The 13,613-nt window shown below is 40.8% G+C and overlaps 1 protein-coding gene across 4 annotated transcripts in view; it reads left to right on the forward strand.

Moving 5' to 3' along the window:
- The window catches only part of cacna2d4a (calcium channel, voltage-dependent, alpha 2/delta subunit 4a), a 78,747-nt gene that overhangs the window by 63,172 nt on the left and 1,962 nt on the right, over positions 1 to 13,613 (forward strand). For all 4 annotated transcript variants that reach the window (XM_068586242.1, XM_068586243.1, XM_068586245.1 and 1 more), the window contains 10 exons: positions 1,988 to 2,049; positions 6,678 to 6,692; positions 7,168 to 7,212; positions 7,387 to 7,449; positions 8,846 to 8,916; positions 10,049 to 10,124; positions 10,214 to 10,266; positions 10,962 to 11,017; positions 12,036 to 12,156; positions 13,110 to 13,230. In XM_068586242.1, coding sequence (XP_068442343.1) covers positions 1,988 to 2,049; positions 6,678 to 6,692; positions 7,168 to 7,212; positions 7,387 to 7,449; positions 8,846 to 8,916; positions 10,049 to 10,124; positions 10,214 to 10,266; positions 10,962 to 11,017; positions 12,036 to 12,156; positions 13,110 to 13,230 — 683 coding nt within the window. The remainder of the gene's footprint in view (positions 1 to 1,987; positions 2,050 to 6,677; positions 6,693 to 7,167; positions 7,213 to 7,386; positions 7,450 to 8,845; positions 8,917 to 10,048; positions 10,125 to 10,213; positions 10,267 to 10,961; positions 11,018 to 12,035; positions 12,157 to 13,109; positions 13,231 to 13,613) is intronic.

The raw sequence follows: 13,613 nt of genomic DNA on the forward strand, positions 1-13,613 counted from the left end.
TCTCTTTAGCAACAAACAATATAGAGCTTATATTTTTGCTGACTGTTTTCAAAGTAATGAGATACAGTTTTATATGTTTCTGTTTTTACCTTGAACTACCTTTTAGAGCGCTATACAAATAAAATGTGTTATTATCATATTTGAGATGTACTTTTTTCACGGCAGCCATTGGTTTTCTTTTATTCAGAAGGTTTGATGTTCACTGTGATGGATGAGGATCGAAGAAAAATACATTTCAAATAAAATAAATATGATATTCTCCAATAATCATTCTGCTTACAGAGTGATGACAGTACACAATGTCCGTGTGTGTGGTTGGGTATGAAGACATGCTATATACAGGTTGTTTACCTATGTGGGTGGTGTGTTGGTAGGTGGGTGTGTGTGTGTGCATTGCATTTGTGTTTATACCTGTATGTGTGTTGTGTATTGTGAGCACCGCAGAGGCTTTCCCCGTGTGGCTGTAAAAGGCACGCTGGGAAAAAAAAAACGCTGAATCTTTGATGGTAATATGAAGTGTCATATCGTACCTCACAGTGTGTGTGTGTATTTGTTGTGCATGTGCGCGTGTGTGTGTACGTGTGTGTATACAGTAAGTGTGCACTGAGAACTTATGCAATTACAGTTTCTTTTCGCTTTACCACGCTGACCAAAATGCTGATGGACGTACAGCCCAAAGCTGACACAAGCAATCACTCCTCCGCCGTGTGTGTTTATGTGTGTGTGGGATACATGTACAAACACACACTAACTCTTGGCTTAATGTTTTGTGACTGAGAGTGTTGTGTTACGCGTGCACACACACACACACACACACACACACTGTCTAAGAATAGTCGGTTCACACAGCGGCACTGCGGCTCAGATGGCCAGTTACTGTAAAAAGGATTTTCATAAGTTGAGTTCTGAAAGCAGAGCTGATCTGTACAGCAGGTCCTCCTCCAGCCGGAGAGCAGAGAGAGATATGGTCTCTCACCCCGGCACATTAACCGGCTCATTAAGTGTTCTTTCTTCAAAACTGCTGGAATTAAAGTTCCCTCCTCCATTTACAGCCTACTATTATAAGTAATAGCTGTATTACTTATAAAGAAATTACTACTTTGAACTGAAAATGTTATCACAGCCGTGGCCTCTGTGACCACCAATTCTGTTGCTAATATATACCAGTAACAATACTGCAATATCAAAACTGGTATCACACAATGTACCACAGTACTTACTGCTGTACACTCCTCACGTCAGAGAGAAAGGATTGTGGCATTAGGAATATTACGTTTATATATATATATATATATATATATATATATATACTATACATACACACATATATATATATATATATATATATATATATATATATATATATATATATATATATACATATACATATACATATACATATATCATCACATTATATAGAATATTACAGCTGCAAAAAGCAGGAAAAAAAGCTAGTTAGGGAGATTTTGTCAGAATTTTGGCCAAAAAAAGTGTGAAAGGATTTTACACTATTAGACAATCTGGAGGTCTTAATATGTCAACCTTTACTCCTCGTCAAGAGAGGTGATGTAAAGCTATCAGCTGTTCATCTTGAATACAAACCTGCAATCCCAAGAACGGAGAGTGAATACAAAGGTAGAGGGAGCAATGCAACGTTGAGATAATAATACTCGAAAGATCATGCTGTGCAGCTGCAGGTGGTGTACATTGTTTTCTTCATGCCACCATGTCGTTACCATGACACTCTCAGCATGGGCTGCCTTTCCAGGAGAGGGGCACTTTGGGACTCAAAGCCTTGATCGACAGCTTCATCTCTACCTTCTTACTTCTTCCTCTCCTCCCAAATCTGCCTCTCGGCATTCCACTTTCTTTTCTCTCTTCCGCCTGCTCCTTCTCTCTTCTAACTCATCCGTTTCACTTAACTGCACAGGCTTATTTTATTGTACTTAATTTACCTTTCACTCTCTCTCCCTCTCTCTCCCTGCAGCCATCGGTGTACAGATGACTCTAGATGTGATAGAGTCTAAATTCTGGGCTATTGCATCCCAGGTAAGTATCCACAGGCTCAATGTAACGCAAGTATTTTCATCTATTGTGGTGTTGTATTGTGTGACTTTAGTAGTAGTACAGAGACAGCTCATCACTTAATGAGTCATTCATATTATTTAGATCAACAAGCTGACTTATAGCTTTGTTGTCAGCTTTTTACAACTTCTTGCCTTCAAAACAGCGGCATTTAATGGATGCCACCATCTGAAAAACAAAATGATGAATCATTAATGTCAGGTACCGCTGTGCTTTGTTTAGGAATTAAACCCTGTGAATAGAGTACTATTGCTTTCATTTTTTACATGTGAGATTCATAGTTGTTTTTATGTTTTAATGCCCACCATAAAACAAGTTAACTGCAGCACTATACTGGCACTAATGAGAAAAGTGTGTTTTGATTCATGGTTATAGCTGTTATATTGATCAGTGCTTGTGGAATAGAAACTATACAATCATGCTGTTTTTTACTCTTTGAGGGATAACTCCACCCACTCGAAATAATGACTCCTGCCGTTATGTAGGTTGAAGCCGTGTCCTCCATCCTGTGTTCAGGAATATCCCTTTGGACCACTGGGCCATTGCGACAGTCAGTGCGGTTACATGGATTCGAATAACTGGCTTAGTCCGACTAAAATCGAATTATCCAGTTCATGTAAACACCTTTATTCGAATAACTGCGGTCCGACTACGATCCGATTAACACCCCTGGATAACTCGATTCGATTCGATTGATAATTCGAATAACGCTGCATGTAAACGCTGAATCGGATCGGAACTGGACAATGCGTTTGTGCGCATGCTCAAGATGCCGCCGCCTCCTCCCTCCCTCCCTCCCAGGTCGTGACCCGGAAGTCGAAAGAGACGATAAGTTGTCACGGCCGGCAGAAACAAACAAACGTAAAAGTCGGGTTACGAGCCGAAGGTACCTTCGGTGGGTGTCTCTGCTAGGTCCCTGATGTAGCCAGCTAGCGCTGCTGCTAGCTCCCCGACAACCACCGAAGCTAGCGGGGTTCTCTCCATTATGAAGAGTGAAGAGGTCAAGCGGAGACGGCTGTATCACCACTACATGTAATGAAAACAGCGCCACCTGTCGTATCGGATATGACATGCATTCGGCCAATGATTCGATTTATTCACTGCCATGTATATTCGGATAACAGCAGTTGCCCCGAGAGAGAGCATAGTCCGACTAAAGCAAGATTCGAATTATTACCAGCATGTAAACGCACTGAGTATTTATTACTGTATGACAAGGAGTCAGTAATGATTACAGGTTATTTTTATGCTTCATTAGTTCGTAATCAAAGCATTTCAACTTTGTTTGATTCAAAGCTTAATGGATTGTTTTCCATATCACTGCAACCGCCGTTAAAGGAGGGCTCACCCTGCCAACCCTGCCAGAAATATTATTTTCAAAGCATAAAAGTCGTTAATAAAATTGCTTTCAGTTGATTAAGTGTGCTGCTTGGAGACTTCCATCAGTACTTTCAGCAGAGGAGCTTGGTATCCTTTGACTTCTTTTACACCTTCAAGAAAACATTTTATACGGGACAACCTGCCTAATTTGGCGTAACATCTTTGCTGTAGCAGGTGTTTGATAGCTCGGCCGTTCCCCTCCTCTGCGCCCATGGCTGGAAATGACAGCAGTTAAAAGAGCATTAGGGTTGCTGGCTAGCCATTAAATGATGGATAGCTACCACGGCGAGGCTCAGAAACTCCCGAGTGTGTGTGTGTGTGTGTGTGTGTGTGTGTGTGTGTGTGTGTGTGTGTGTGTGTGTGTGAGTGTGTGTGTTTGTGGAGGTGTGAGGAAGAGAGTACCATACATGTGTATGTGTCTGTTGATGTTAGTGCGTGTCACATTGACAGGGAGCATATGCACGACCATCTGTGCACAAGTGTGTTGTTATGTCCATACTCATCAACTAGGAGCTCATTAGCAGCATTAGCAGTATTTGCAGTGGCCTTGTTATCCACTCGAGTTATGCTTTATGCTTAAGGTATGACTCCCATTCTCGTGGGCACGTTTGACTTTCTCTTCTACTCCCTAAATTCTCAATGTTCTCCGCTCTCATGTCTCCTCTTTCGTCTCAGTTCTTCCTTTTTTATCTCTTATACCCCCTGCTTCTTCCCTCAGCCTTTTAACCCTCCCTCTTCTCAGATAGGTTACATAATCGTCTTCCTGTCATGTATTCCCTGTCAAGCATCTTTAATTAATAGGGGTTTGTGTGTGTATGCACTCACAGTCTGTGCTTGTCCTGACTGTGTATGTTCACGTCGTCCCTCCATGCACGGGTGTGCAGTAAGTGTGTATTTGTGTCTGTGAAATTCTGTTGGTTATCTATTTTAAGTGTTGTGCTCCCTCAGGGGTGAAGATACTGTGCCTACAGTAAATCCTGTATGACATATTGAGGAAGTACAATCACTGGTCACATGGCAACCAACCATCCACATAAACAGACTTCTGGCAAAGAGGGTGTCATATTGGCCCACTGGGTTGAGACACAGGCAGTGCTGTAAGTGTGAATGGGAGACAAAAACTACTGAAATAAAACATCTAAACACCAAAATACACATATATGTGTTATTTGACAAAACGTTGTATGTTGTCATCTATAGATGTATCAACAGTTTTTCTCAATATTCATCTGGAGTGAAAAAATGTCTTGGATTACATTTATTACATTGCGTTGCAGTAAAGGTGTTACAAGCATTTTATTTTGTTTATAGTGTTTATGTATCTGGAATGATCAATGTATCTATTAATAAATATTAATTAACTCTGAATTTCACACTATCCCATCATTAGGTGTTGGTAAGAGAAATATTTCACAATTAACTAATACTTGAAATGAGCTTTGCGAGGAACTCTGGGTAGTTCTCAGATCTCAGGGAACAGATGCTTAAGGCGGAAACCCCGTCTGATGTTATAGCTTCAGTATAAGCCTGAGTACCTTAGAATAAGATGGTATTAGTTGATGAATTATGAAATAGTGGGTGTAGGAATAAGGCATGAGCTTACATCTGGGAATGAGTCAGACTATTAGTTGGAAAATATTCTCACATCTCTGCACAGCACATTCTGTCTTGTATGTCTCAGTGTGTGTGTGTGGGGGTGGGGGGGTGTGGGTGTGGGTGCGTGCGTGTGTGTGTTGCATATGTTTTGAAAGGGCGACAGACAGTAAAAGAGAAAAAACAAGTAGAACTACGACAGAACAAAAAAAAAGTGGAAGCCTGTGCGATGATGGTAATGAGAATCAAAAGATGATAGATTTTTTTTGCCATTCACATCTTGGCTAGCTCTTTATCTCGTGGACGAGACTCAGCTGGTCTTCTCTTCTCTTTAACCCAATAGTCGTTACTTTCATTCTGTGTGTGTGATATTACTGCACTACAACTTTTGAAATATGAAATGAAAGTATATCAGTAAGCGCTGTAATTAATGCAATCACAGAAGCAAATTTACTTTGGTAATCATTCATATTTGATGGTTTTATTTTCAAAGAATCGTCAGAAATGGAGCAGCTCTGTTCAAAGTATATTTATACAGTTTGTAAAATCAGGCTTTGCGGCACAGCAAAGCTCAGCATGGAAGAGTTCAAGTGTGTACGTGAGTTGACAGCAGGATCATCAGTTGCAGTGAGAAACTGTTCGATTGAGGTTTAGGGAGAAAGTGAGTGATAATTGATGCTCTCACATCACCTGGACTCCTCCTGGAGCTCCCACGTGAGACACATTTACGGGAACAGAACCTCTTACATGCTGCCCATTAATCAGAAAGGTGCTGATGTTGTGGGTAAAGAGACTGGATAAGACACATAAGTGTTGCTAATAGAGAAAGTACATTTGCACAAAGATGGGGTCATCCTATGATGAACAAATTGGCCAAAATAGTAAACGTGAACAGAAAAATGAGTTATCTAAAGGGCAGACTTTCAATATCTAGAGTCAAATAGTGTTCTATACATTGTGTCCCTCATGGACTATGTGCTATAAGCACGTGTGGAAGGAGCATCATTTCTGTCAGTCCACTCAATAAAGTGCAGTTTATTTCAGGAGGCAGTGTTGGGAAGCAGAGAGAAAGACTGACACTTTGCTGTAATAGGATTGAAAAGGATGATAGATTGTCTCATTCGCACTTCGACACGCTCTATATAGCCCGGCCATGATTCTAAAGACATATTGTCCACAGACGCTAATCCACCCAAACACTGGACACAGGATGTGGCCATGAAGTCACAAGGACAGCTATTGACATCTTGACTCATGACCCGTCCACTGATGAGGGAAAGTGTTCCTGACAGTGCTGATAGAGAACGTCCGGCCGTACACAAATCCTGTCTTTATTCGTTTCTGGAAAAATCACCGAACACCTAATTGCAACTTTGATTCAAATGCTTATTGATTTGTTCAATTTCTGCTTGAAAATATGTTAAATCTACAAAAATGGTCATTCTTGGGGAAAAAAAACCTATTCGCAGTCTTTTGTGCTCTGAGATGATGTGTGGCATTCTAACAGCAACAGAGCGAGACAGTCTAGTCAGAGCATTGGCCTACACATCATTAACTGAAGTAATGCTTCTCTCTTCTTCATGTTCTCTCTCTTTGTTCCTCTTTTCGTGTCTTCTCAGCCAAATGACACAGTTGTAAGTATGCATAAGTCCCCCTCCTCATTTTTCAAAACACCACTCGACCTATTTTTTTTTTTACTTTTTGCACTGAGCCAGATTTAACATCTTCGGCGCCTGCTGAGCTCTGTGAAGTCAGCTTCACACTCCAGTTAAACCACATTAAACACTTAGTCAGACATCTCGCACACAAGACACTCACAAGCCGATCACAGGTAGACATCGCACATGAATTAACGCTTTCTCACCCGCTCTGACACATTGTTTCACACACAGCACTCGTCGACACTGACACATGTTCAAGCATAACACCTCCGCAGAGAAGACAGACAGAAAATGTGTTTGAATCATCTCACATACACAAACATGCCCTCCTTCATCGACTTACTCATTCGATATTAACACATATTACACTTGCCGTCACCTTCATTTTTTAATCTTTATATTATATATTACTATTATATGTTTCTCTCTCTGCCTGTCTGTCCTCCAGTGCTCTGATGAAGATGGGATTTGTCCTCTTCAGTGTGACAGCTTTGTGAGTATATATTGCTGTCAGTCTGATATATGGAGATATTGTATGGAGCCACAAAAGTAACAACTTTAATTGTATGAATTATTTTGCATATTGTTATCTTTGTTATTGGTGTTTGTCATAAATCCCTCACTTATACTTAATAAGTGTTTTCTCTGTCTTTGTCTCTCGTTTCAGGATCTTGCCTGCTACCTCATTGATAATAATGGCTTTGTCCTAATTTCCAAACAGCGTAAAGATGTGAGTTTACACACACACACACACACACACAGAAAATGTGCTTCATATACTTTCTAGGGTTTGAGTTGATTATTTGAGTGCTCTTACGCCAGTCAACAAGAAAAGAAGCACTCAGAATATCCAAAACATTCTGTGCCTGTTACCTGGAAATACAATCACTTAAATGTTCCTTGTGATTCAGTTACGAGTCCCACTTCTCATTCTGCGAACCTTTTGTTAAAGGGTCACTTAGGGGTTTTTTTCATCCAGGATCCTATTTTTACATTCTTTTTATGTCGAAGCGACTAATGACGACAACAATTTTTGAAATTGGTTCAGTATTGAGCGAGAGAGCTGCATCTAGCAGCCATTAAACGGGCTGCGATGTTATCACTCGAGGCAATCGCCCAACGCTAATCAATTTCCAATAAAATTGCTTGTTTTTGCCACTGACTGCAGTTCTGAATATTACCTTTTGCCGTTTTCTATCGTCTCTTGTGACTTAATGCCAGAAGACAACAGTGGAAATGTGAGTTAGAGTTGGAGTTGCAGTAAAGAAAGCATCGCTTAGTGTTAAAATTATGAACATCATGTCTGAATATTTAGATGATTTAGACAAGCGAGCTTTCACGAGACTTCTCCGAGCGAGACTTGGTTCGACATTAACAAGAAGACCAGATCGAGCGAGAGGTCAATAAAACTGTTTTATTTCTCTGCAGGGTCGTTTTGTGAATTTGGTCAGACAGTTAAAATAACAATATGAGCCTCCTGTCAGTGGCAAAAACAAACCTGTTTAGTGGACCATATTGACGGTGCCTGATGGCCTGGAGTGATTCAATCGCATCCCGTTTCGCGGCTGCCGTCTGCAGCACTCTCGCTCAAAACTGGATCAGTTTCAAATATTGTTGTTCCCATAAGACCCTTCGTACCTAAAGCTCAGGAAGAGTTTTGAAAAATACCAAAGTTGCCCTCCAGCAGTGCAGATATTCAAATTTGACAATTTAATCCATTTCCAGTCGTTATGCTAAGCTAGCTGTTTGGGCTGTTGGCCCAAACTTCACATGTACCTCACGTACATGAAATCATCTTATCTAAGATTCTACATAAAAAAAGTCAATACGTGTATTTCACAAAAATATTGAACTATTCCTTTAAAAAGATTCCTGCAGGACAGAGTGCATGTGAAGGAGATGCAACAGTTAAATCATGTGTGATGAGATGCTTTGCTTTTTAACCAACACCCATTAATAATTGATCGTAGAGTTCACATTGAGGTGAAAATGGAGAGGGTGAACACCAAACAAAGGGAGTTGATATTCCCTCTGTCAGTCTCTCATGGCATGAGTTCAATGTGTTCAGCCACTCAGTGGGTTTCACACAGTGCTTTTTCCTTTTTGCCCTTTTTCTTTTCTAATAGTCGGGAAGATTTTTTGGTGAGCTTGACGGATCAGTGATGACAACACTTATCAGAATGGGCATGTTCAAAAGGTAAGGGGCTGCTTGTCACTGCCTGACAGTTTGATGAGATATTGTGTGTCTGTCTGCTTCTCTATCTGGCCCTTCTGTGTGTTAGCAAAGGTCAGGTGGTAACCGAGTCCTGACGTGGCGTGCAAGAGCTTCGCCATGTTAGACTTAACGTAAACTTCTCCAAATCAATATGGCAAGAAGTGACAGTCCTCCCGCATTGCATAGAAACATGCTATAATATGCACCCTGGTGTCTCATGCTCGTAACACCATGCATTTGAATGTGACTCATACATTTGATTACACGTCACTCTCATGCTTTATCACGAATAGAAGTGGTTTGCCTTTACCAGGAGAGTGGCTTGTAAATATTTTTGCCTTTTTGTTCTTGTACATCTAAGCCATGCATTAGTATGCATATGCAACCCAAAGCCTGGAGGGCATGCTTTACTGTCATTATAGAGACTCAAAAGCTTTGTTTTTATTGCTGCAAAATGGTATAGTCTCTGTCTTGTGTTGTACCCTCTCCGTGCTGAGGGTAGCTAATTCACCCTTCTTTGTACTTGTCCCTGCTTTTCTTTTTTGCTCCCATTTGAGCTCTGCTCTGGATTTGTTTTCCCCCTCTTCCTTTTTGCCCATCATTTTATGTTTGAAATCTCATAAGCGATGTGCTATTTTCATACAGCGTCAATATTTTGTCATGTTTCATTTGACACAAGATATTACATAAATGGTTTAGTGCATGCATGAACTTCAGTGGCTGTGCACTCATACTTGCACTTATATCTGCAAACGTGTGTGTGTGTGTGTGTGTGTGTGTGTGTGTGTGTGTGTGTGAATTCATGTGTTCTTGTGCTTTTACCTGTGTGAGGTCCACATATACACTATTTAGAATAACAAGAAAAAGTCAAAACAGCGGGTCAATCCTCTTTTTAAAAAGGGAAGTAATTCTAGCCCTGGGATGATATTTTTCCTCAGGTTTCTTTCTTTTCTAAGGTAAGTCCGGGATCAGGGTTTCTGCAAAAGTTAAGCTTCGCGACACAATACGGTGTGTAATAGTCTGCCGGAGGTCAAGGAATCAATTTAAGTAAACAAAATACTGCCTGAAGACCAACACCACGCGCTTTTGTGTCTGTGTGTGTCTCTTTTCTCAGGGTGTCCTTGTTCGACTACCAGGCCATGTGTAAGATGAACCTGCACTCTGTCAGCAGCGCCCGTCCACTTCTCAGTGTATGCACAATGTACTCACTCTGATACAATATTATTACCATAAGGGTCCAGTCAATTCTGCAGTAACTATAATCTGTTTATCTCTTCAGCCGTTCTATGGTTTGGCTTCAGCCCTCAAGTGGTTCCTCTCCAACTTCCTACTGTAAGTGTTTCTAAGTGCAACCTGGATGTCAGTATGTCCAAAATAAAGTTCAAATTTGCTTTTTATGTATCACTATTCAGTAAAATATGATTATTTATATTTTTGTGTAAACACTTTTGTTTTCTTGGTTAACATTGCAACATTATTATTGGAATAGTTTAACATTTTGTGAACTATATTTCCTTTCTTGCCCAGCATTAGAAAAGAAGGTCAATACCACTCTCATGTCTGCGTGGTACATATGAAGCGACCGCCAACAGTCAGCTAGCTTAGCACAAAGACTGCTAACTGAGGGAAGCAGCTTACCTGGCTCTGTCCCATCTCGCAGAATCCACCAATCAGCATCTCTAAAGCTCACTGACGTATTAGAGCTCGTTAGCTTACTCTGTAAAAAGAAAAAAATAATACTGGAACAAATAATTGTCTGTTAAACGGGAAGTCATGTGCTGGGACTGAAAACAGTTCAGTTTTTGCTAGTGACTTGGTAATGCTTATCAAGTTATCCCAAAAACTGCTACCAATTACTGCTGAATAATTTGAGGACCCATTTTCATATTCCCATGACACAACTTTGGGTCCTGGCCCAGTTTTTGAACACTGAATGCAATCTGCTTGCAATCTGCTTTGGTCTATAATGATGGCGGCTAATTGACTCCCTCTGTCTGTCCACTCTCCTCTACTCTCTTCTTCACAAGGTTTCTCCTGGAGTTTAATATCTGTGGCTTCTGGCACACGGAGCATTTCGCTGATGGTAAGCTCTACAAGAAAAACACATTTGCCTCTGAAAGTCAAACTCTATCCATCTTTGTGACAAATGTCCCTTTATATGAGCTAAGAAATGTCATTCCACTATTATAAATCATAAATACCCTGCAAATCATCCCATCCTTCAGAGCAGATATGCACTATGTACCATTGAGTCAATTCTTTAGATGTAATATATCATGTACATCTACATTGATTGCAAGTAAATGCTTATGTGATCGTTACATATTTTAATCATTAGACGAGTGACACACGTTTGTTGTGTCAATCCAATACCAGGTGTGTTTACTGTAAATTATGTGCAACATGAATAACAAAGTCATTATCGAACATCACACCCTCAGATCCCCTCACCTCTCATCTACCTCTGTCGTTTCATTAATCACACGTTCCCTTTTTCATTACTCAACCTGTCAATCATCCACTCTACCTCTCACTCCACGTCATCATCACCATCATCATCACTCCTTCATTCAGCCAAAGCATCTTTCAGCGTGTGTGAGTATCTGTCTTCAAATGTTTTTTCGGAAGATCCATTGTCTGTGATTTTTTTATTATTTTTGTTTTTATTGTGTGTATACAAATACAAATGTGGTGTCTCTGATTATGTAAGTAGCTTTCAGTAGGAACAGGCACAACCGGCAAGTTCTGAAAAATAGGGGCGAAGCATGTCTGGTCCACTGAAACTAATGCAATTCTGAGAAAGACAGACGCATAGCTCACAACCAGGCGTGAAAATTAAAACAAGCCATCATGGCTCTTCATCCTGGTTTTCAAACACACTATTTCACCTGTACAAAGACACCAAATTCAATGTTGTTTAGCGTACACAGCAAAGTAGTGTCATGGTAGAAAGAGCAATAAATGGCTCAAGTGTGAAGCATTTAAATAGCACCCAACATTTCTCTGTCACACTCTGAGCCTGTCAGTCATCAACAAAACGTCACACATACTTATTCTACTGTCCGACCTGGAAACATGACCCCTATCTATTTCTCTATTAGCCTCAGCTCATAAGAAAAGAGGGGACAACCTGCAGCCATGTGACACCGAGTACCCCAGCTTCGTCTACGAGCCGTCAGTCAAAGAGACCAACAGCATTATTAAGTGTGGACGCTGCCAGAAGTAAGCACACTCTCATGCACACGTATGCACACACAAATCTGAAATGCAGTCCCCTCTTACCCCTGGACCAGTCATATTAAATTGTCCTCCCCAAATCCATTTTCTAGGGCTTTGCTCTGCTCTGCACACTGAGAGCAGTGTGTGTTTATGCGAGAGTATCAGGAAGGGGGAAATAAGAATTAGATATGAGTGCATGTGGTTATCGAAAAACCAAGATGCATCCATGGAGAGGGAGAGGGAGAGGGAGAGAGAGAGAGAAAGAGAAAGAGAGAGAGAGAGAGAGAGAGAGAGAGAGAGAGAGAAAGAGAGAGACTGGAAAACTGAGAGAAAGTATGAAGAGTTATAAATTAAAAGCAGGGATGGGGGAGAGAGGGTGACAGAAACAGAAATGGAAAAGCAATGGGAGACGAGGTGAAAGAGGAGGAAGCATCTTAGCGTGTGTGTGTGTGTGTCTCTATGTGAGAGAGAGAGAGAGAGAGAGAGAGAGAGAGAGAGAGAGAGAGAGAGAGAGAGAGAGAGAGAGAGAGAGAGCACAAAGAAAAGGGGCAGAAGCACTGGGGTTACTATAATATTTATAGCAGGTTTGTGGTTATACGTTGAGTGTGAACGCCCTCTTGAGGCCGAAAGCAGCATAGACACTTCCAACAGCAACACTACTGGGAAAGATTATTCAATTTCAAATGTTTATTACCCAGTTAGGCTAAACCTCGCCGTGGGTGCAACTTCGTATACAAATTGTTGTATATTAGTATGAAAATAAGCCTCTAAATGATGTATTATTATTATTATTATTATTATTATTATTATTATTATTATTGACATTTGCAGTTTTGCATACAATTCTAATTTGGCAAAGTGTCAATACAATACATGGAAGCTTTTCTTACTCTGTGCTTTTATCTGCGTGCACATGTTGACACGTTTAATAGTGTGTGTGTGTTTTTGTGTGTCAGGATGTTTGTGGTGCAACAGATACCGGAGAGCAACCTGTTGATGTTGGTGGTGCAGGCGGACTGTGACTGCTCCAGACAGTACCCACCCATCACCATGTCGCCCGAGGAAGTCAAATATATCCTTTGTGTGTTCATTTCGTTATGAATTACGATGAATGAGTTCTAATTATCTCTCCTTCACTCACATTCAAAATTGGATGTTGTTATAGTTTGATCTGCATAATCGGTTTGCTGACCTTTCCAACTTTCTCCCAAATGAGTTCCCTTTGGACTGCGGTCCCAGTTGCTCTGGAGAGGACGGACACACACCGACCAGCAGGAGTTGCTCATGTTGCAGCGAGTCAGGATCTCCACTAACTTCCCACTAGTGAGGAATAATTGTGTTTATTTTTTACCCACGCAAGTTACGAACTTGTGAAATATGTAACTTTCAGTGTGTTGATGATTGAATGAGAATTAAAGAGAAGCCAGTTTGTGTTGTTGCTCCTTGACGCCGCAGCACAT

The sequence above is a fragment of the Clinocottus analis genome, unplaced genomic scaffold (assembly GCF_023055335.1).
Source record: "Clinocottus analis isolate CAN_PGR_092001 unplaced genomic scaffold, fCliAna1.0.p SCAF_20, whole genome shotgun sequence".
Taxonomy (NCBI): domain Eukaryota; kingdom Metazoa; phylum Chordata; class Actinopteri; order Perciformes; family Cottidae; genus Clinocottus; species Clinocottus analis.